The following is a 19,985-nucleotide window of genomic DNA, read 5'->3' as shown; positions in this document are numbered from 1 at the left end:
CCGAGGTGGCACCGGCGATGCTGTGCCAAGGTGTCCCCCCTGTATGGGACACCCATGGGATGCTGTGCCCCCTGTACAGGACCCCAATGGGATGCTGTGCCAAGGTGTCCCCCCTGTACGGGACCCCCCTGGGATGCTGTGCCAAGGTGTCCCCCCTGTACGGGACCCCCCTGGGATGCTGTGCCCCCTGTACGGGACCCCAATGGGATGCTGTGCCAAGGTGTCCCCCCTGTACGGGACCCCCCTGGGATGCTGTGCCCCCTGTACAGGACCCCAATGGGATGCTGTGCCAAGGTGTCCCCCCTGTACAGGACCCCAATGGGATGCTGTGCCAAGGTGTGTCCCCTGTACAGGACCCCCCTGGGATGCTGTGCCAAGGTGTCCCCCCCTGCGTAGGACGCTGTGCCAAGGTGTCCCCCCTGTACGGGACCCCCCCGGGACGCTGTGCCAAGGTGTGTCCCCTGTACAGGACCCCTGGTGACAGCAGTCACCCAGGGGGGCTTGGCCAGCCACCCAGGCAGGGTGCCGGGGGTGCAAGCCAAGGGGGGGGCTGAGGGGCAGGGGGGACACGTCCCAGGCTGGCCAGGCATGGACCAAAGCTGTGAACGAGAGGAAAGTGGCTTCTTGTCCCCCCCATCCTTTTTTTTGGCCCTATGGGACTCCCTGGGGGTCCTGGCTGCCCCCGCCAGGCTTCAGCACCGAGAGCGAACAGAACCCCCGGGCAGCTTGCTGCGGTGCCAGAAAACACTACAAACCCGTGTAACACCCCCCACCCCCCCCCCCGCCCCAAACAACTCCCCCTGACCACGCGACTGCAAGAGGCCACGTTTTAAATGTTTAAAACCTCATTTTCAGGGCACACGGCAGCAAAGAACCTTGTCATACTGATCTCCCATCCGCCCCCACCCCACCGAAAAAAACCCACCAACCCAAGCCCAACACCATAACACCATGGGCCAGCCATGAACAACACATTCTGAGTAAAATAATAATAAAAAAAAAAAAAAAAAGAAAGAAAAAAGGAAATTACAATGATATTATTTAGAAAATAGGAATTTGTTAAAGGTTTTTCTTCCAATTAACCTCTGTGTCGGCACGTTCCACTTGTCACATCCTCGTTCTCTGCGGGAGCAGTCACAGAACTTGAAGAAAAAGTGCTGCTGTGGGTCTCCAAAGACCAGAAAAACCTCATTTTTGGGCGCATCCCATCTCCTCGCACCTCCCTGGAGCATCTTGACAGGGGCCCAGAGGGTCTCAGGCTGTTTCCCTACAGGGGTCCCTTCGTCTCTGCCCCCAGTGCCCCCCGAGGACGTTGCGGCCGGGGTGGCTCCATCCCGGGGTGGCTTGATCCTGGGGTGGCTCCATCCCAAGACGGCTGGATCCTGGGACGGCTGGATCCCAAGACGGCTCCATCCCGGGACGGCTGGATCCCAAGGCAGCTCCATCCCGGGATGGCTGGATCCCAAGGCGGCTCCATCCCAAGACGGCTGGATCCCAAGGCGGCTCCATCCCGGGATGGCTGGATCCCAAGGCGGCTCGATCCTGGCACGGCTCCATCACAAGGTGGCTCGATCCCGGGGTGGCTTGATCCCGGGACGGCTCCATGGCTGGGATCAGGTACCAAAAGGCAGATCCAGGTGAGGACAAAACGCTGCTTTGAGGTGGCCACGCGTGGTCCAGCCTTCGCTCTGCAGCTGGGACGCAATTAGAGGCATCTCGGGGTTGTGGGGCGCAGCGAAGGCAGGACAAGGAATGGGGTAACGGCCAGAGAAGGGCGCAGGGTCTCGGGCTGACGACCTGAGCGCAGAGGCTGAAAAAAAGACGCGTTTGGCACAAGTAGGGAGCTGGCGAATGGATTTCTCTTTGGTCAGGGCTTGCCCCTCACCGCACCTTCGGGCAGAGCCACTATTTGGCATCACTTACCCCTCAAAAATCAGAATACAAAGCACCCCCACTACGCGCCCGACCCTGAACCTCGGTGCCCGATGGCCCCTGCGGCCACCAGCCCGAAGCCAGGGCCACCCAGCAGGAACACGGGAACACGGTGGAGCAGGAACCACAATTGCCAAAACCCAGCCGGGGGCCGGGATGCTGCTGCGGGCAGGATGGGGGATGGTTGGGTTTGTTTTGTTTTGTTGTTTTTTTTTTCCCCGCTCTACAAAAGGTATTCCTCCAGTAAGACACAGCTTGGAAAATGGTGTTTATTGGTATTTATAAATACAAACAAAAGGAAGAGTCCATTTGAAGACGGATAATTGACTTAAAAGGACACTGTCAAGTAGTTCGAGCTACCTTAATGCTGTCACCCTGTTCGGAAATAATAATAATAATAATAATAATAATGCTTTGGGTTCTGTATTGAGTTTTCCCTTGAAAACTCGGCTCTGTCACAAAGAAATCAATCAGCCCACTACACCCTGGCTTACGAATCTGTTTCAGCTCTCCCCTGCCACAGTATAAACTAAAACCCAAGTGTTTTTCCCCAAATTGTGCAAATCCTGCGATGGCCGGGCGCTGCCCCCGGGCGCACCCGCCGGATCAGTCTGTTACACCGCGGGAAGGGCCAAGATCTTCCACCACCCCGAAAACCAGAGCAAGGAGTCCCCGCACCCCCCAAGGATAGGAAACGCGCTCGTTGGGGAGAGCGAGCAAGAGAATCCACGGCGCTAAAGAGGATTTGAATAAATAGAAGGGATTAAAAGCGATCTACGGGAAAGGAACTGGCAGTGTCCTTTTAACCGCGGGACACTGGATTTCCTCCCAGCAGACCGTGCCGCTGCGGGATAAGCCGGTACAGGTGGGATGGGGAAATCTGAAGTTGGAGGAATAAGGGGGATACAGCTTTGGTGGCGTTAAGCGACCCTTCTGCCTGCCTTGGCAGCTCAGGCGGCGATAATGGGTGGGAAGCAACAGACCTGGCCTCGAAGCACCCCCCCCCCCGGTGAAACCCCAAGCCCCCCACCCCCCGGATTCTCCGGCGTCACGGCGAAGCATCGCTTCCTCGGCAGCTGGGATGGCTCCGGACTCGCTCCTCACTGCCTCGGTCAGCCGGGAACCATCCATAACCACGCGTCCCCTGTGGCAGGGAGAGCGCGACTCCTCACACGTCAGCTCGACATCCCCAAACCTGCGAAGGGTTTGGGCGAGTCCGGCCCCGTCAGACCCTTGGCACCTGCCCATCTCTTCACGCGTTTCATACGGGGCATCCCGAACTGCCAGCATCCAGGAACGCTGGGAGCGCTGGTACGTGCTTCCCCCGGGCTAATCTCGCCTCCAAAGCAGCCGCTACGAACACGTACCCCGACCGCGGGGAGGGACGGGCACGCCGTAACCCCCCCTCGCAGCCAGACGGTCCCTTCGCTGGGGCACACCACTTACCTGCGGAAGACTCAGCAAAATCCCCCAGCGCTCGCCCCTCGGCGTACAAAACCGGGGCAATAATCGAGGGTGTATTCGCAGCTGTTCCTCCCAGTGAGCCGTTATTTCTTGATCGGGGCAACAAGCAAAAAGATTCTACTTTGCTTTTCCTTGGGGGCAGGATGAAGGGTTGGGAGGGAAAAGACAGGAGTAGGGAACTTACGGTCACTGGAACAGAGACTCTTAACTTTCTCCCTATATCAAGAGAGTTATATTCTTGTCACTGGGATTAAAACCTGAAATGCAAAACAAATTTGGACACCCAATCGCTGACAAAAACCGGCCCTGAAGCCTACAAGAGCTCAGCCCGCAGCGCAGCTCGCTTGCCATTTCAAAATCTTCCCAACGGGTCATCACAGGCTCAGGCTTCTAATGGTAAAAAGTACTTTTTTTTTTTTAAATTGAAATTATCAAGTCCTAAATTTCATTTGGTAAATCTTAAAAAAAAAAAAAAAAAAAAAAAAAAGACTGAATTAGAAATCTGTAAAAAAAAAAAAAAAGCAGGATGGAGGGAGGGTAAAAAGGAGGGTAAAAAAAAACGAAGCCTGACATTACAGATTTCAAGCTACATCACAACAACCTAGGAAGCCTCTGAGCTGGATGCTACAGGACACAGAAGAAACGGATGAACCTTCGATGTGAGCATGCTCAGGGTGGTCAGCAGGGAATGGGAAGTAGAGAAGCGCAAGTAAATCATGTCTCACAACTGCTGTTTCATTCCCTCGCCGAAAAATGGACACAAAAACTTGTTGGGATTTTCGGGTTTCGGTTTTTGTTGTTTTTTTTTTTTTTTTTGGGAGGTTTTTTTTTGTTTGTTTGTTTGGTTTTTTTCTCTTCTGGACAACGGATGCAGGGTTAAAGCATGTTCCTTCCCTCTCCCCCTCTCCCCGTTTCAAAGGATTTCAGTTACTATTCCAACCTCAACAGCAGCAACAGTCATTCTGGGTTCGCAAAAACCTCCCCTCCTTAGCGCAACGATTTCATCTGAGCATGCCCAGCAGGAATGGTTCAGAATTATCCCAATCCACCTACAGAAAAAGCCAACACAGCTCCAGCTCCCGTACTGCGGAGTTCATCAGTTTGCTGGAACAGGTGGGGTGTGTATATGTACGTGTATGGGTGGCTACGGGGGGGCCTGGCGCCACAGCTCTGCTCACTGGCCCTCCCAAATGACACTGGTATCGCTTTCCTTGAAGATACTGGTGTCCACCGTAATTCTACAAGTGTAATTAAATACTCAGTTTGCAAAGACGACCGCTTCCAGTGTCATAGGATGATGCAGCATCTGCAGAAGCGTTGTCTGCTGCCTCCGACCGAGGGAGGTGGAGTCACAGGCGCGAAGTAGGCATGGACTCTAATGTTGGGTAAATGGGTCTGGAAAGACAAAAACAAGGTGTAAAGTGACGCGGGCAGCGGCAGCGCAAGTCAAAGCAAAGCTGAAACGGGCTCAGCTTACTCCTCTTCAGACTGCAGCCTAAGGCACATATAAAAACTATAGGTGAACTCCTTTTCCCCAGTGTGACCGCCCCCTAGCCTGCTCTTGCTGTTATCAGAAAACAGAGTTAGAGGGACCAATTAAAAAATGATGCTCTCCCCGCCCCCCAAATCCCGCGGTGGCGGCGGGGAACGGAACATCTAACCGTACAGACGTGCCCCCTCTTTGCAAATCAAAGGTTCTCATGGCTCCTCTTCCACACAGGGAGACACAGACCCAGGAGGGAATCCCTGGGACACGGAGCACCTTAGATGACCGACAGCTCGTGACAGAGCGGCTCTGGCTCTGGCCCATGCTCCGTCCCCCTCAGGGCCACGCAGGCTCCCCGACAGCAGACTGACCGTGAGAGGATCAGCCCCAGTTATTAGAGGGGAAGCGTCAGTGTAAGAAGCGTCAGTACAACGCGCGCCATCATCCACCGCGTGAATTAGCACCACGGCACATCTGCTGCGGCACAGGCTCGTGGTCCCCCCGTTTAGAAGAGCGCTGGCACCTACGAGCACCTGCAAAACGCCGACTCGCACGCCAGGTCTCCTCCGTTCCCTCCTGCTGCTGCTCAGCGGACGCAGCGATTACCTCTCCTCCCTACCAGCTACTGTTCATCATCCCCATCCAACCTTCCCAGTGCACCACTGCCATTAAACTCACAGCTGATGGGTCTCCCAATGCTTTAAAAACGAGCACAAGATCACGAGGAACGTGAAACCTCAGCCCTCCCCACCAGATAACGCGTTCAAGTCACAGCCTTAGCGGTGTTTTCATTTTTTTTTTTTTTCTTTTTTACCCTGAGTCTCTTGATCCCTGCCCGCGTGATCTGCTGACAGTCGTACAGTTCTATCCTCTCCAAGCTGTGGCAGCTTTTCAGGTGCTCCAGGGAGGCGTCGGTGATCAAAGGGCAGTTATCCAGCTCGATCACCTCCAAGCGATCGTGTGCGCAGGCGCCGTTTCCCAAGTGACGGATCCCATCGTCCGTGATCAGCTCACAGTGGGACAAGCTCTGCACCCAAACACAGCAAGTTAGCGGCCCTGGCTGTCGGCAAACAGAAGCCAAAACCCTGCCGGGAGATGCTGTGGGCAAGGGAGAAGACGGCCCCACATTTCACAGGTTTGGACTGGTTTGCCACGCTGGTTTTTTGGCCAGGTCTGGGCTCCCTCTTGGTGCTGGAGCCACTGCCACGCTCCGGATTGCGGGGGCTGGGCTCCGTGGACCTCAAGGACTGAAGTGCCTGCAAGGGGAAAACTCACAACCGAAGCACGATGGGCAAGAGGGCTGTGAAAGGTGGGAGCACGGGGCCAGGAGACAGGACGGATGGAAACAATTACCTCTGCCACCGAAAAAACCACTTTTGCAAAACCCGTGGCCTTGCACATCACGGGAAGGACCCTGCCACTGGGTCTAAGAACCAGCAGAAAGACAATGTCACCCACTTGGTGCATTTTTTTGGGGCGGGGGGCTGCATGTTAAGAGTTCTTGAGGAGGAAGTATTCCTGAGTTAGGAGGTAGCACCAGCCTGTGGCTTCGTCGAGGGGCACAGCGTGCAGAAGGGATGCCACCGCTGCCTGCAGCCCACCTCCCAGGTTTTCTCGTAACGACAATGGACACAGGGATGCAGAGGAGATCGAGACTAAATTCCCAGAAATTTACACCCAGGGGAACATTGCTTTCCGGAGCCAGCAAGCTTTCCAGCTCTCTGTTGCCCAGCTCCACGCTGCAGGTGAGTGGGGCTGCAGCCTCCCCCCCCCCCAAGATGGCCCAACAGCCCGCTACGCTGAGGGGTTCTCTTGGGCTCGCTGGGGACAGCCAGAGGCTGGTACCGGGAGAATCCAGCATCCCATAATTCATTTTCAGGCAGCTGCGTGTGCCTGGCCTATGATTCACGCTAGCAGTAGGGGAGGGACAATAGGTTCTTCGGGGTCAAGTTTCTCGCCGAATTCTTCCAAGCCTTTGCAACACGTCTATGAAGTCAAAGAGCCAAATCCCCACAGGCAGTGCTTGAAATCCCTTTGTTTACAGAAAGAAAATGCTGGAAGTCTCCCTGTAATACTCACCAGGACCTGAAGCCGTGGACAGTGTATGGAAAGCTGGATTAGCGTACTGTCTGTTATCTGGAAAAGAAGAAAAAAGCCTTTTCACGTTGGGTGTTTTGCACAAGGACTTATTTCCCCCCCACCACCACGGAAGAAAAACTGTAAAACTTTTGCCTGATCCACGACAGTGCCCCACAAAGTCACTTTCCTGAGCCCCTCAGGAACAATTCTCCCGCGTGTCCAAATTTCAGATGTGCTCCCTTATAGAAAACTCCTCACGCCCTTAAAGGACAGGTGAGGCAGAGGCACGGCCGGTTTTTTGAACTTCCCTGAGTAGCTCTCACTACCAGCTCACAATTAAAAGAAGCCAGCGAGAGCAAAGAGACCTCTTCAACAATTTCTCCTAAGCATCCGTGTCTGAAAGCACAAGAGGTGCTCAGTTCCCCTTCCAACAGCTTGGTGGATTGCCCAATTCTTCCTCTTTCTTCTTCAGGAAGAGAGAGAACTCAACACAATGTTTTTCTAATCCAAAAGAATTCCGAAAGGAACTTGCTGGCATGTCTTTGTTCAGCACAAGTCAGTCCAAGGACACTGCCTAATTTTGATTCTTCCTTTATTGGGTTAACTTTAAATCGCTTCCTGTCTGGACTAGTGTAATTTCCTCTTTTTATCTCCTGAATTTCTGCCCTGTAAACATCAGGAAGAACAGAATACCGGGGTCACTCAGTTCTCAGGGCAGGAAGAAAAATCCTATTTTCGCCACTGTCTTTATCCCAATCGATTTCCAATCTATCCTTAGGGTGAGAGACCTCTTCCACGGGATCTTGAGTAAATTCAACTATTTTCCCTTTATACGAGACTTCACAACGGTTAGGAGGTTATGGCACGCACCCTACCTCCTCACAACGAACGAAGACAGCTGCAGTGCAGGGTTGTAAGAGAAGCAACAACAAGAGCCTCGTTACATCCCACCCCACTGCCTTTAGGAAGGCTAATGATAGCCCGGGCATCCCACTTTTCTTTCAACTTGTTGCCAAGTCCTCTATAAAATCATTGCTGTTCAAACCATCTGGCTACGTTTTTTCAAAACAGAGGTAACTTCCATTATTTCTGGCAAGATAAGTAGCAAAACCTTCCCTTGCCTTAGGCGTAAAGCCCCAGAATAAGATCTTTACCTTGTGCCAAGGGTCACGATTCACACACCTCTTACACGACCTTCAGGACACATCTATTACTCTTAACAATTTTATTCCTTACAGCAGGAGTCGTTACTATGAAATACAAAAGGACCCAACTACAGAAGCAGCATTTTCTTATCCAAATACATCTGATCTTCTCCCTCAGGATTCTAAATCCCGTTCTTATTTGCAGACCTTCTACCACTTTTTCACCATCTTTCTGCGCTGTTGTGACTTATGCTAAAAGAAAAAGAGCCCAAGGTGGCACCTCCTACCTGGACGCACTCTTCCAGGTCCATTTTTTCAAGTTCATGGCAGTTCTAGGAGCAAACAAGACCAAACACACAAACTAAGTGCAAAGCTCAGGCACCAACACAAATAAACTACAATACTACAGCCTTGTTATTATATATACAATACTACAACTACAATAAAGAAAGTTCTTTTTAAAAATGAAGGGGTTTTCTCCATGAAACATCACGGCTGGAAGGAAAGACTGCTCCTTCTTTCCAAGCAGCACCAAGTATAGCAAAGGGAATCCAGCAGTTTTACTTCTTTAAAGGCACAGATGTTTGTTTTTTTGTTCGTTGAAAGGTAAGGTAGTTAAATTTAGGGTCGCTTGTACACAATACAGATTAATCCAGAAAAACAAACAGTGAAGCGTATAACTCCCAAGTATTTAATATTTCACATAGTTTGGACACACATCCTCCTAGATGTGTGGGTCAGGACAATGCCAAAGATTATATACAATCTAAATTTTAGTAAATTAGCTTCCCCTCAAATGTCGAGCTCAAAACCAGGACAAGAACCGACGTTCAAGAGAAAGCTACCGCTTGTTCGTATCGACCACGAAAAGAAAGCAAAGGTACTCGATGAGAAAATGGAAACGAGCACTTACCCTAGCTAGAGTGGTAAAGCCCACGTCTGTTAGTTGAGAACACCTTGCAACTTCTAATATTCTGCACAGAAAGAATTTATAATAACCATGGTGGAGTCATTTTGCTTTTCAGAGTGTTTCATTAAAAGCTTCCAGCAACCCAGAAAAGTTTGACCCGGTTTTAGGCTGTGCTCTCTGAGAGGATAATTTGCAACAGAACATCCACCCTCTATACCTGAGCGTTGGTCACAGGGAAAGAAAAAAAGAAGTCAGGCTAAAAGGGAACTCCACAGGTCATCCAGTCCGTACCCTGCTACACGTGCTGGACTGAGGTGCTCTTTAAAAACCTTCATTGCTGGCCACTCGACAACCTCCCCGAGTGATCTCCTCTGGCTTTCACCCCAAATACAGATCTCGTCGTGAAAAAAGGGTGTAATACACGACAACCTGGCAGATGAGCATTAGAGAATAAAGATTTAATGCCGCAACAGAAGAGCGTGAAGCCTTCTAAGGAGGTGAACTGCTTTAAAACTTTCTCGCCGACAGTCACCACAGCTCTCCAGAAGTTTCCTTCACAACGTCAACATACTCCTCTACCTTTACAGAAAAGGATGCCAGCTTTCCTAAAGGGCACTGCACGTTTTACCGTGTGGAGCTGAACCCCCTTAAGCTGCAGCTGAAGCTCAACATAAACACAGAAACCAGTTGGAAGCAAAACTGTATTCTACCTTCCTCTTTCCAAACTGGTTTCCACACGCTTGTACGCTGCGCTTTGTACCCGTAAATCTTTACATTAGGTATCACAGAAAACAGTTGTGTTTTGTTTTCCCCTGGAAGATACGCGTTTTGTGCCATTTAATACAGGCCACTCAGCTGTTGCAGCTGTCAGGTAACAAAAGTTGTCTCTTCTTTCTGCACCTGGCCATTCTCTGAATTATAGCGAGGTCTTCCTGAAGAAGCTTGTCCTAATAAAAAACTCTTAAAAAAGTAAAAAAAAAAAAACCACAAAAAACCAACAAACCCAAACCCAAGCACCTGCAGAGATGTCGCTGGAAGCCCACTCTGTCAAGCATTGTGCACAAATTCCATCTGCTACAAAACCATCGTGAAAAACCTGTTAATATCACATGCCAGGAGGAAACAATGTAGTTCAAACGCGTTTTCAGTTCTCAATACAAAAGTAACCTAAGCTCAACTGTTTTTCATAAAAGAACAAAAGTAGATACACAATGGTGTAAAAGGAGCCTGCTAGTAAGCCTGTCTCTCTTGGCAGCGCACACCACCACGGCATGGAGCTCTTTTACCACTGTTTTACTCGCACGAGTTTAGAAACCAGAAGTTTGGGAACAACTCTGATCATCCCATAGCTGGAAAAAACTGAATGATAGGAAGTGCCCTTTTGGAAAGACCTTCGGTGTCTACAGTGGCTGAGATCCTACAGGAGTATGTCACCGAGAGCCTTTGCTCAACACGCAGCGGGTCGCTGGAGCTGGAGTAACTTCAGGGAACACTTACCTAAGCCTCGGGCAGTTCTGTCCCAGGGCGTTCAGGATGGCATCTGTAATGTTAGAGCAGCCTGAAGCACACAAGGATTGTAACTTGTGGCATCCTCTGCATATTGTAATGAGACCATCATCTGTTATTTGCTACAAGAAAAACAATAACAACATCACAAGCCATAACGACGTAGGTGGAGGTGCAAGGCGCTGCATAGTTTCCTTCTCAGGCCAAGTTACGCTTCTTTTCACCACCCCCACCACCCCCCCCCCCCAAAAAAAAATGCCTTCAAATATTTCACTGGAACTGAAAGAGGATAAGCCACGTTGAAGTGACTTGTCAACATTCAGAAAGGGATTCCACATGCACGGAAACGTTTCCGAGCTGGGCTACGTGAGCAATGGGGGGAGGCACGGTAGCAGCAAGCCCAGACTCAGTCTCCTGCCTTCTGTGCCACTCTTGCTTGTAAAGACCTCCTTGGCTGAAACTCAAGACATGAAAGCACCGAAGAGTCAGTTACACACACCCCCCCCCAAAAGAAAAGTTGTTTTCACAAACAGCTTTTGAAAGATACACGCCAGCGGTTTGGGACCAAAACCTGAAGCGGAGAGCCAGGCTTACAGCCAAAATCTGGTTAAATTCACGTAAAAAACAGACGGTCCAGCAGCTCCGTTGATCCGCTGCATCCCCGGACACACGGGGTCTGTCCAGCCCCACGTGCACTGCTCTGGGCGGGGGACAGGGCACAATCCTGCTCCACGTTCCCCCACGTAAGCAAGAGCACAAGGGGCTGGTACTCAGGGTGGCTGCGCCAAGGAGCCGCCCGGGATCGAACGATGCGGGCAGTGGGATAAGGGACAAAAGGTGGCAGAGGCTGCGCATGCTGGAGGTGAAACCTCATGTCATCCTTCGGTTCTGGATTTTCAGAGGCAGCCAGACTCAATTCCCACAGAAAAAACACCAACCTAGGGATTGGCACTGCTTCTTTTAAGATAGCAAACAGCAAGCCCGCAGGCTGGGAAGCCCAAGTTCTGGAGGGAGGTGGAACAGAAACGGAGCAGAACTTGGTGTTTTCGGTTAAGGAGATCAAGAACCTTATCAGTTTTCTTCTCCCTTCCACCTGTTTGCCCCTCAGAGCCCAGGCACAGGCCTGGAACATGCTGACAGTTCAGCTCCCCCCTTCGCAAGTGCCGAGTCTCAGATGGATGGGTACCAGTCTCTCGCCAGTCTAGTAACTGGTAAAGCTACTCCTTAAACAGGAGTGGGCAAGGAGAGCGCTGCAGCCTCCCCAGGCCTTGCCCACTTCCATGGAAAAGGAAGAGACTTGCCCAGTTACTCACTGCGTCAGATGGTATGTACGAAGAGCCCATTCCAATTTCTTTTTTGGCATAAATATACATTTTTGGCACTGCAGAAGAACCCGTTTAGAGCCCTTCTGTGCAGGGAAACTGCATTTCTTGGTTCAGTTTTATAGAGAGCAGAGGAACCGCCTGGCTGGATCACCACACAAACACTCCAGCCCAATGGAAAGAATTTTTTCCAGCTAGTCCTGCAAATGAATTTAGAAGCCCCGTGGGCAGGGCAAAGACACGAACAATTCTGACAAAATGAATGCGACGACACTGACTGTTTCGGGGGCTTATCCAGCATCACTGAATGCTACCGAAAAGCTGGTTTTCATCAACTATTTTTACAAGTCTCGTAAATTTACAATCGCCCCGTCTGCACAGAGGCTGACGTTTCTGGGATGGAGCACATTCTGCATGGTTCTGCTTAGAGATGGCCTCTAAATGCACAGTAATGGCTGAGCTGGGAAATTATAGGAAGCTTTACTTACTAAGCATGTTTGAAGGTTTAAAGTCACCAGTTCGGGACAATGTGCACCAATGTATTTCAGAGCTTCATCCTCAAGCTGGAAAGAAAAATTGAGAGACTGAAGCAGCCTGTTAAAACTTGAAGCCATCTTCAATATAAAGCTTTGAGAACAATAATGCATCTGTGGTTTGGTTTGGATACCTATGGGGGAGGAGGGCAACGCGCTGCAATCTCGAAATACACAGCAATAAATGCATGTCTTCCCCCCCCCCCCCCCCCCTTTTTTTTTTCCCCCCCCATCTTAGGAACAGAGTTCAAAGACCTACACCACTAAGTTACTGATTTAAAGAAAAGCTGGTCTGATCAAACATGCATCATTAGCAAAGCAAGTAGTGAAATCAAAAACTATTTACAGGGATTAAGGAAATGCTTCACCAGCGAGGGCCCATAAGTAACGCTATTTGGAGCTCCAGTATTGCAATATAAAAATAAAGTCTTATTTCAATGTGAGGAACACAAACATAGCCAGGTTGCTTTCTGATGATAAAAAAGCCTGCTATTCTTAAATCTATAAGAACAGATGGCAAGTAATTGATAACAAGGATGTATTGCCATCAATATTACTCATGACTCCATAAATTACTAGAAACTCAAGCTGTTTCTATGACCTGAATTCTCAAAATAGGGTGAGATTGTTGTATCTTTAATCAAGTCATTTTTACAGCCATGTATACCCATCTCACGTATTAAAAATCCAATGGTAGTATAAATTTAGAAAAACTACTGACTATAGCCCTTGCAGCTGGGTTTTCTCGTGCACATAAGCAGCGTATTAATGCCTTGCTTACCAAAAAAACCTTTCAGGACTTTCAGTGTCCACGCACAGGAGAAATATGCTTTTTCCATACACAGCAAACAAAAATGTCACTTCCTGACTCAGACTAAAGGAATCCCTACTCCCAAGGGAAAAAAAAAAAAAAAAAAAAGAAAACAATTCCAAAACAAATAAGCACTGTCAATGTTCAGGTACAAGGACCTAACAGATCACAGATCGTTTTCCAGGTCCGCCTCAAGGCTCTTAAAATCTTGGGAGTCACTGGGTCACAGGTTTCAACTCCTGCAGGGTCAGTTTTAGTGTCCTTTTTCGAGGACAAGATTCTGAGATACGTTTGCTCCTTTCTAGCCTATCTGTCTGCGTTAAAAAGACCCTGGACCGCTTAAGTAAAAAAAAAAAAAAAAAAAAAAAAAAAAAAGAATTAAAAAATAATTCTTTGAGAAATAAAAAAAAAATTAAAAAAATTCTTTGTGAAATAGCTTTGCGAGGAGATCTGGCTCAAAGAGCAACGTTTGAGGTTGATGTTTCCCATGCCCCAGTTCATAATTGATGTAACCCCTTAGTAAACTTGTAATACAGCTAAATCTTTAACACATTAAACTTTCTAATGATTGACCAGGTAACACAGTAAAGAGACGTTCAAGGAAGTTAGCCTGAACAACAAGAAGTATAACCAGGGGGGCAAAAAAAAACCCTTTCAGCTGTAAAAGTTAGCGCACCACTTACATATTCCAACGTACAAGCATCACAGTCTCTGCAACCTCTTTAAAATATACTTTTATAGCTCAAGCACTATACGTTATACTTGAGGGGACAGTACTATGCTCCTGACTGGCTGCAGAGATGTCTTTTCAAAGCAGTCAAATCCGTGGTGATCCTCTTTGACTAACTAGAAGATCCAAAGGACACGTAGAGGAAATTCTATCAGCAGCGCAGATGAAAGTACTGTCACGCTTTCTAAAATTTTCAGAGCCTTCAGAAACGGATGGGTCTAGCCATGAATAACAAAGTTATCTCCTCTGCAAAAGTTTGCTCAATGTGTTCCCGACGGGAAAAAAGATGAATGATTCTACAGCGAGATACGCAATTTGTTCAGTGTCCCACTATTCACGCTGAGCTCGAAGCTATTAAAGAATTTCCATAAAAGCAGTTCATCTCCAACAGACAGATTGTGAGTGATTTCAGTAACGTAACATTTTTGGAAATAGAAAAAGCCACAAGACTTCAGCCCCATACTTTCAGTTACAGCAGAAATAAGCCAGCTGTTACCAGCGGGGCCGAGCGCCCTCCACGGAGCCGTACCTGCGTGCAGCCTTTCAGAAACAGGGCTTTGAGTCCACCGCAGCCCCTCACCAGAGCCTGGATGCCGTCCTTAGTCACTTGGTCACACCAGGAGATATTCAGCTGTTCCAGCAGTGGGCACCCCTCGCTTTGGAGGTGGAAAGGTAAAAGTGTGTGGTTTTGTTTTGGAAAGAAATCCTGCCTCAAGTCAGAATCTAGGCAATCTCCCATTTCTGGAACCCACGTGCGCACAGAGGGACACCCGCACCCCACGCACCCACGGGGAACACGGCTGTCAAACATCACCTCCAAATGCAAAGAGCTCTCCAGAGACGGTACCAGGAGCTCTAAACCAGGGTATTAGCAGGGTCAAAGACCACCAGTTTATCCCACTTTGGACACCTCCCGGCTCCTGCCCAAGGACAGATGCTATGGGCTTTCTGGATCTGAATACAACCAAACAACCCTCAACGAAAACCAAAATTAGGGCTGATTTCTGCCACGCTGCTGCTAACTTCCCAGGTGTAACTTTGCATTTGCAAATAGCTGCCAGTAGGAGTAACACTCAAGTGTAGTTTGTAATTAGGAAGAAATACACATGCTATCATGGATTTAAGATAGCTGCAGCTCAGATTAGACCACGTGAAACTTAGACAAGGATGAAGACCCTCAAGGGAAGGAAAAACCAGGCTCAAAGTATTTACTGTAGTGACAAAAACAATTTAATCATTCATTTGTTCTTTCTGTGGTTTCCTCTGGTGTCTAGGTTCACCCTCCAGTATTTTTTCCCCCATGATACAGCTTTCCTCTATTTTCTTTTACTCCACTGGTATATCACTTGAATTATTTAATTGTTTTTTAATAGCTTGGCCTCTATTGTTACCTTTAGTGTTTTTTTTGCCTCCTTTTCTCTGTCCCAATATCTTCCCACCAATGTCTGTCTGTCCCTTCCTTTTCTAGATTACTTGGCAATTCCATTTAGCAGATTTAAGCAGTTATATGTCTCCTAAGCAGTTTAAAAAGACAAATAGTCACATGCTGGTGTTCACCTTCTAGCTCTGTAAACAACTGCAAAGTACGCAACGGTACACTTACAAGGAAGAAGTTGACTGTTAGTAAACGAGCATTTTAAAAAGGCAGACTAAGACTTTTGCCTCCCCCAAAATCCCTCCTCCACGACTTTCATAGGGTATAATTCTCCTTCCACTGCTAATAACCATCAGGATGGATATAAAAAAAGGTTGAGGGCAGCTTTTCGTAAGTCTTCCTCCTCCGTGTGGGCAAACCAGGAGGCACCACGTGTGAATGCTGAGCTCTGGGCGGGGGGGATGCCTGAATTCTAACGACGGTTAGACCTCAGCCTACGTCAGTCTCCTCCAAGGCACACACAGGGCAACGGTGGGTCACGCTATCTGCAATCAACCGGCAAAAGTCCACGGGGTTGACTCCTACCTCAGTGCTTTCAGAGACAGGTTGGTTATGGAAGTGCAGGAAGCCAAATCCAGGTGCCTGAGCTTAGAGCAGAACTTACTGAGGCTGGTACACGTGCTGAAAGAGAGCACACAAGACACACTCACAGATTTATTCGAAGCCATACACGTTTCATATAACACGAATTGCATTATCTATTGAACGCACAAGCCTGGCCTTCCCTTAGAAAAAGAGATGGGAAATATAACGCGGTACACACAGAAAAGGGGATGGCAGGGCAAACGGAGAAAAGGAGTTTACTCACGCATCTGTGATCTTGGTACAGCCATTGAGGTTCAATACTTCAATATTTCTGCAGTTCTGTGCAAATGTCCTTTATTAAAGGAAAGGGAAAACACAGCACTTTCAGGCAACGGTCTTCCAGATGTTTTACAGCATTTGGTTTACCCATAACGTGTCAGATATGACCTTACAAAATCGTGTCTCAAACAAAATAGGTAAATAAATAAAATAAATACTATATGTTGCCTCGTAGCTTGCCTTGGGATTTCCCAGCCTAAAGGCAAAAGCTTGTAATTCAGTGTCAATTACGACTTAGCCTGTAGCAGCAGTTGGCATTATTTTAATGAGAATTGAGAATAGCAGCTACTATATGAAGTTAAAAAATGACAAGTTAAAAGATAAATATAATATAAATATATTATCAAATAATATATAATATTACCACTCTGCGTTTTAAGTTAGACACACAGGCTCAAGATCTCAGTTCGGAAGTGGCCATCGATTATTCCAGTTCTTTGCGGTAGCAGAAATAAAATCGTTCTTTATGTCACATTTAAGAGCAGAAAGAAGCCATACCACTACCTTAATGCATTGTCTCCCACTCCTTGACAGCCACGCAGGCTTAACTTCCGCAAGAAACCCCCACATCTTTTAGAAATATTCTCAACTACTCGGCCCTGTTGGAGACAGAAAGAATGACATTAAAACCCAAAAGTCACCCGGATCCTTCGAAAAGTTGAATTCAAAATTTTTGCAGATTAACAACAGTTTGTTATTCTAGGTAAAACAGTGCTAAGAAAACAAAACAGAACAACAACAAAAAAATATGCCACGATAATAATTCTAAGGCAGGGAGAGGGAGAATTATTCAGCTTCTGAAGATGGAGAGACAAGGAACGATTACCTAAAGCTGCTCAGGCTAATGACTGAGGAGTTTCCTCCAGTTCAGAGTTCCCAGACATGGACACAGACTACCCAAGAAAAAAGGAAAGCAGCAATGCCATCGCTACAACACGGGCAGGAAGATTTACAAATAAGTACAGTCAATGTACTAGAAATGGCTATACTTAAAATTTCTACTCAAAACAGAGATGAGGCAGAACCAGCCCACGAGTTTTTATTCTTACGGGAAAAGGGATTAAAACATTTGTGTTCAAGAGACCTAGAAAAACGCTTTTTTTTAATTCCAAATTTGTCGAGGGAAGCCTCCAAAGACCCCACTACAAGCTAGCATTTACCCAGCTACTTCTCACTGTGAACGAAGTGCAAAAACCATTGACAGAATATTTGCATCAGTGTCCAGAAATTCAAGAACCTTCCCCTCTAGTCTATGTGCTCGTTTATCACAGAACAGGAACATCACTTGGTTCTCCAAGTACCAGTCGGCATTTAAGACCTCTGTAATCACCAGGCTATTCTTTTAGAATCTTTTTCTAGTCCATAAAAAAAAAAAAAAATCAAGCATCGGGCTCAGGACAATGTAATAGCACAATGCAAAACAGGACACCAGCTTAACTAGAACTCTTCACGAGCTTCTGGTGACATCTGGCCACTTGCTTTCAGGGGCTGGGGGAGCAACTCTGGAGCTGTGGGGTGACCGAACACCTCCGGGGGGCTGAAGCTCGACCTGCACATCTGCGTATAGAAGGGCTGGAAAACTCTGAAACACCCTGTCTGTTTTCGCAATTCCTCTAGCAAGCCTCTGAATTCATATGCTTGGACTGGGAGGATTCAACCACATCTATACAGAGGATTTACAGCAAGTGATGGATTTACGTTCCTTTAAAGCAGAGGTTTAGGAGATCAGAAAGCCTAGCAGGTACTTTTAGGTTAGGTACAACATATTCAAGCCTTTGGTTTGAAAAGGGGAAGACGGTGTTTACGTAAGGACATGTGTTTGATGTATAGAGTGGTGGTAGAGAACAAAGAGACATTAAAACCATGCAAAAACCACTCAAGAATGAGAAAAGCCTAGTTTGTATTCACAGCGTTCCTGCCTCTCCCTCCTACGCAGACCAACACGGCAGCAAGGCTGAGCAGCTCCGTCCACCGCTCCTGCCACCTCCAGAGCCCAAGCACCGCTCGTAACCCTGCTCTGCCTCTGCCAAAGTAAAAAATTCTACGGCTCCAGAACCTCCAAGGCACGTTAAAAGAGAGAAAAGTATTTGTTATCAACAACAAAAAATCACATAGTTTACCTCCTTCAAGAAGTCTCAGGCCACTTGGAGCCCTGCAAGCGTGCAGAGGTCAGTATCACAGGCTTGTGCCTCCATCCCCGTCTCAGCTGCTTAGGTACACAGCTGGCAGAAAGAGATTATTTTAACTCTTTCCTCCACAAATAATGTGTGTTTGCCACCAGCTCCCACACGAGGTGTGACTCGTCAGTCATCATCCAGTTTATGCCTATCTAGAAGGAGTTAATCTCGCTCTCTCCCTCCTCCAACGTAGAGGATTATAACATTCCGATAGGAAATTTAAGGGTTTGGTTTGGTGGGTTTTTTTTTTCCTCATCGTTTTTCCCGATTAATGCAATTTTAATGTTAAGAACAGCACGGCAACAGCATCCATTCCGATCGGTGCTGACTAGTTCCCACCTAACAGATTTAGAACAGCTACAACGAAGCATTTCCAAAGCTGCGCCTTTTAGGAATAATTCTGACCTCATCCCCTGAATCGCCTCCGCTTACACTTCGATTTTCGATATTAAAGATAGACAGGAAAGGACAGACATATTGCAGGCCATGTTTCCAAAGACATTCAGCCTTAATGGTCTTAAGTCAGTGCTATGTTAACATTTTTTTGAGCAAAAAGAAAAGTAGCCTAAATTCTGCTGTGCTGAAGAAGTCGTTTTCCACAAGAACAAACTATTCGACTTACTTCTGTTTCCAGAAGACACACAAAAATACTTTCCTTCCACTACTACCTTTAAGTCTTGATACAGATATATAATTCTGTCCATTTTCAAAAGCTGAATGGATTGCCAAGACTTTAAAGACTCCCTGAAGCTAAGAAGAACTGAAATTAATGATTTCTATCTCCAGGGAAGGTAAAAAGGGTTACGCTGGGAGTATTAATCCATTCTAGGCTGTAATTACATTTTAACAAGAAAAATGGGTTTGTATGTCACTTAATTATACCTCAATATCCCTCTGGAAATCAAACAGGTCAATTCGCTGCCAGTTACTGCCATCCAGGGCCAGAACATTCCATGCCTTTATCGGGGGAAAAAATGTAAATGTGTTGTTAATATGAAAAAAAACGCCAGTGGGGACCTAGTTACAGTTTGTTCCTTTTAGAAACAACATTCTGTCTCAGATGGAAAAGCAACAAGTAATTACAGCCAACAAGGAAAACTGTGCAGTTACCAGAATTGCTTGCTGGGACCAGAGTCCCCTCACCTACACGGCTCACTCTTCACAAGTCCCCCAAGCAGGCAAGCCCGCGGTGCCCCCGCCACTTCTGCTCCCACGGGAGGTGTAGGTGCTGAGCCCAGGACAGGAGGCAGTGCCGGAGCGTGGGCATCTTCACAATCCTGGCCGGAATCTAATCCCTCTGCAGCATCCCCAGCTAAACCTTTAGAGGATGCTAGCAGGACCAAGATGAAGGATACCAGGACGTGGGCGAAGGATGCTAAGCAGGACCAAGACGAAGATGAAGGATACCAGGACGTGGGCGAGTCCCAGAGGAGACCCTACACCAGGCATCTACACTGACAAGGGGGGTGACGCTATTCTGAGGGCGCGGAGGACTCGGTGGCGCTGGGACGCAGGGCTATGCGGCGAGATCCCGTAAGCGCTGGGTGAGGCTGTCATCTCGCACACCTTCTCTCTTGCCTCCAGCAGAAAG

The 19,985-nt window shown here is 47.9% G+C and overlaps 1 protein-coding gene across 5 annotated transcripts in view; it reads right to left on the bottom strand.

Annotated features, from left to right (window-relative positions):
• Positions 1-2,187: 2,187 nt before the first annotated feature.
• Positions 2,188-19,985, bottom strand: part of FBXL20 (F-box and leucine rich repeat protein 20) — a 44,255-nt gene continuing 26,457 nt past the window's right edge. For 4 of the 5 annotated variants that reach the window (XM_040617274.1, XM_040617277.1, XM_040617276.1 and 1 more), the window contains exons 4-15: positions 19,277-19,351; positions 16,722-16,816; positions 16,162-16,230; positions 15,879-15,974; positions 14,448-14,574; positions 12,333-12,407; positions 10,514-10,644; positions 9,020-9,080; positions 8,394-8,438; positions 6,962-7,018; positions 5,697-5,909; positions 2,188-4,791 (exon numbers count right to left, since the gene is read on the bottom strand). In XM_040617274.1, the coding sequence (XP_040473208.1) occupies positions 4,684-4,791; positions 5,697-5,909; positions 6,962-7,018; positions 8,394-8,438; positions 9,020-9,080; positions 10,514-10,644; positions 12,333-12,407; positions 14,448-14,574; positions 15,879-15,974; positions 16,162-16,230; positions 16,722-16,816; positions 19,277-19,351 (1,152 nt within the window). In that variant the 3' untranslated portion in view covers positions 2,188-4,683. The remainder of the gene's footprint in view (positions 4,792-5,696; positions 5,910-6,961; positions 7,019-8,393; positions 8,439-9,019; positions 9,081-10,513; positions 10,645-12,332; positions 12,408-14,447; positions 14,575-15,878; positions 15,975-16,161; positions 16,231-16,721; positions 16,817-19,276; positions 19,352-19,985) is intronic. The other variant, XM_040617278.1, reaches the window with a different exon arrangement.

This window comes from Falco naumanni, chromosome 18, assembly GCF_017639655.2.
Source record: "Falco naumanni isolate bFalNau1 chromosome 18, bFalNau1.pat, whole genome shotgun sequence".
NCBI lineage: Eukaryota > Metazoa > Chordata > Aves > Falconiformes > Falconidae > Falco > Falco naumanni.
The sequence above is the reverse complement of the archived record's forward strand: the minus strand, read 5'-3'. Positions and strand labels throughout refer to the sequence as shown.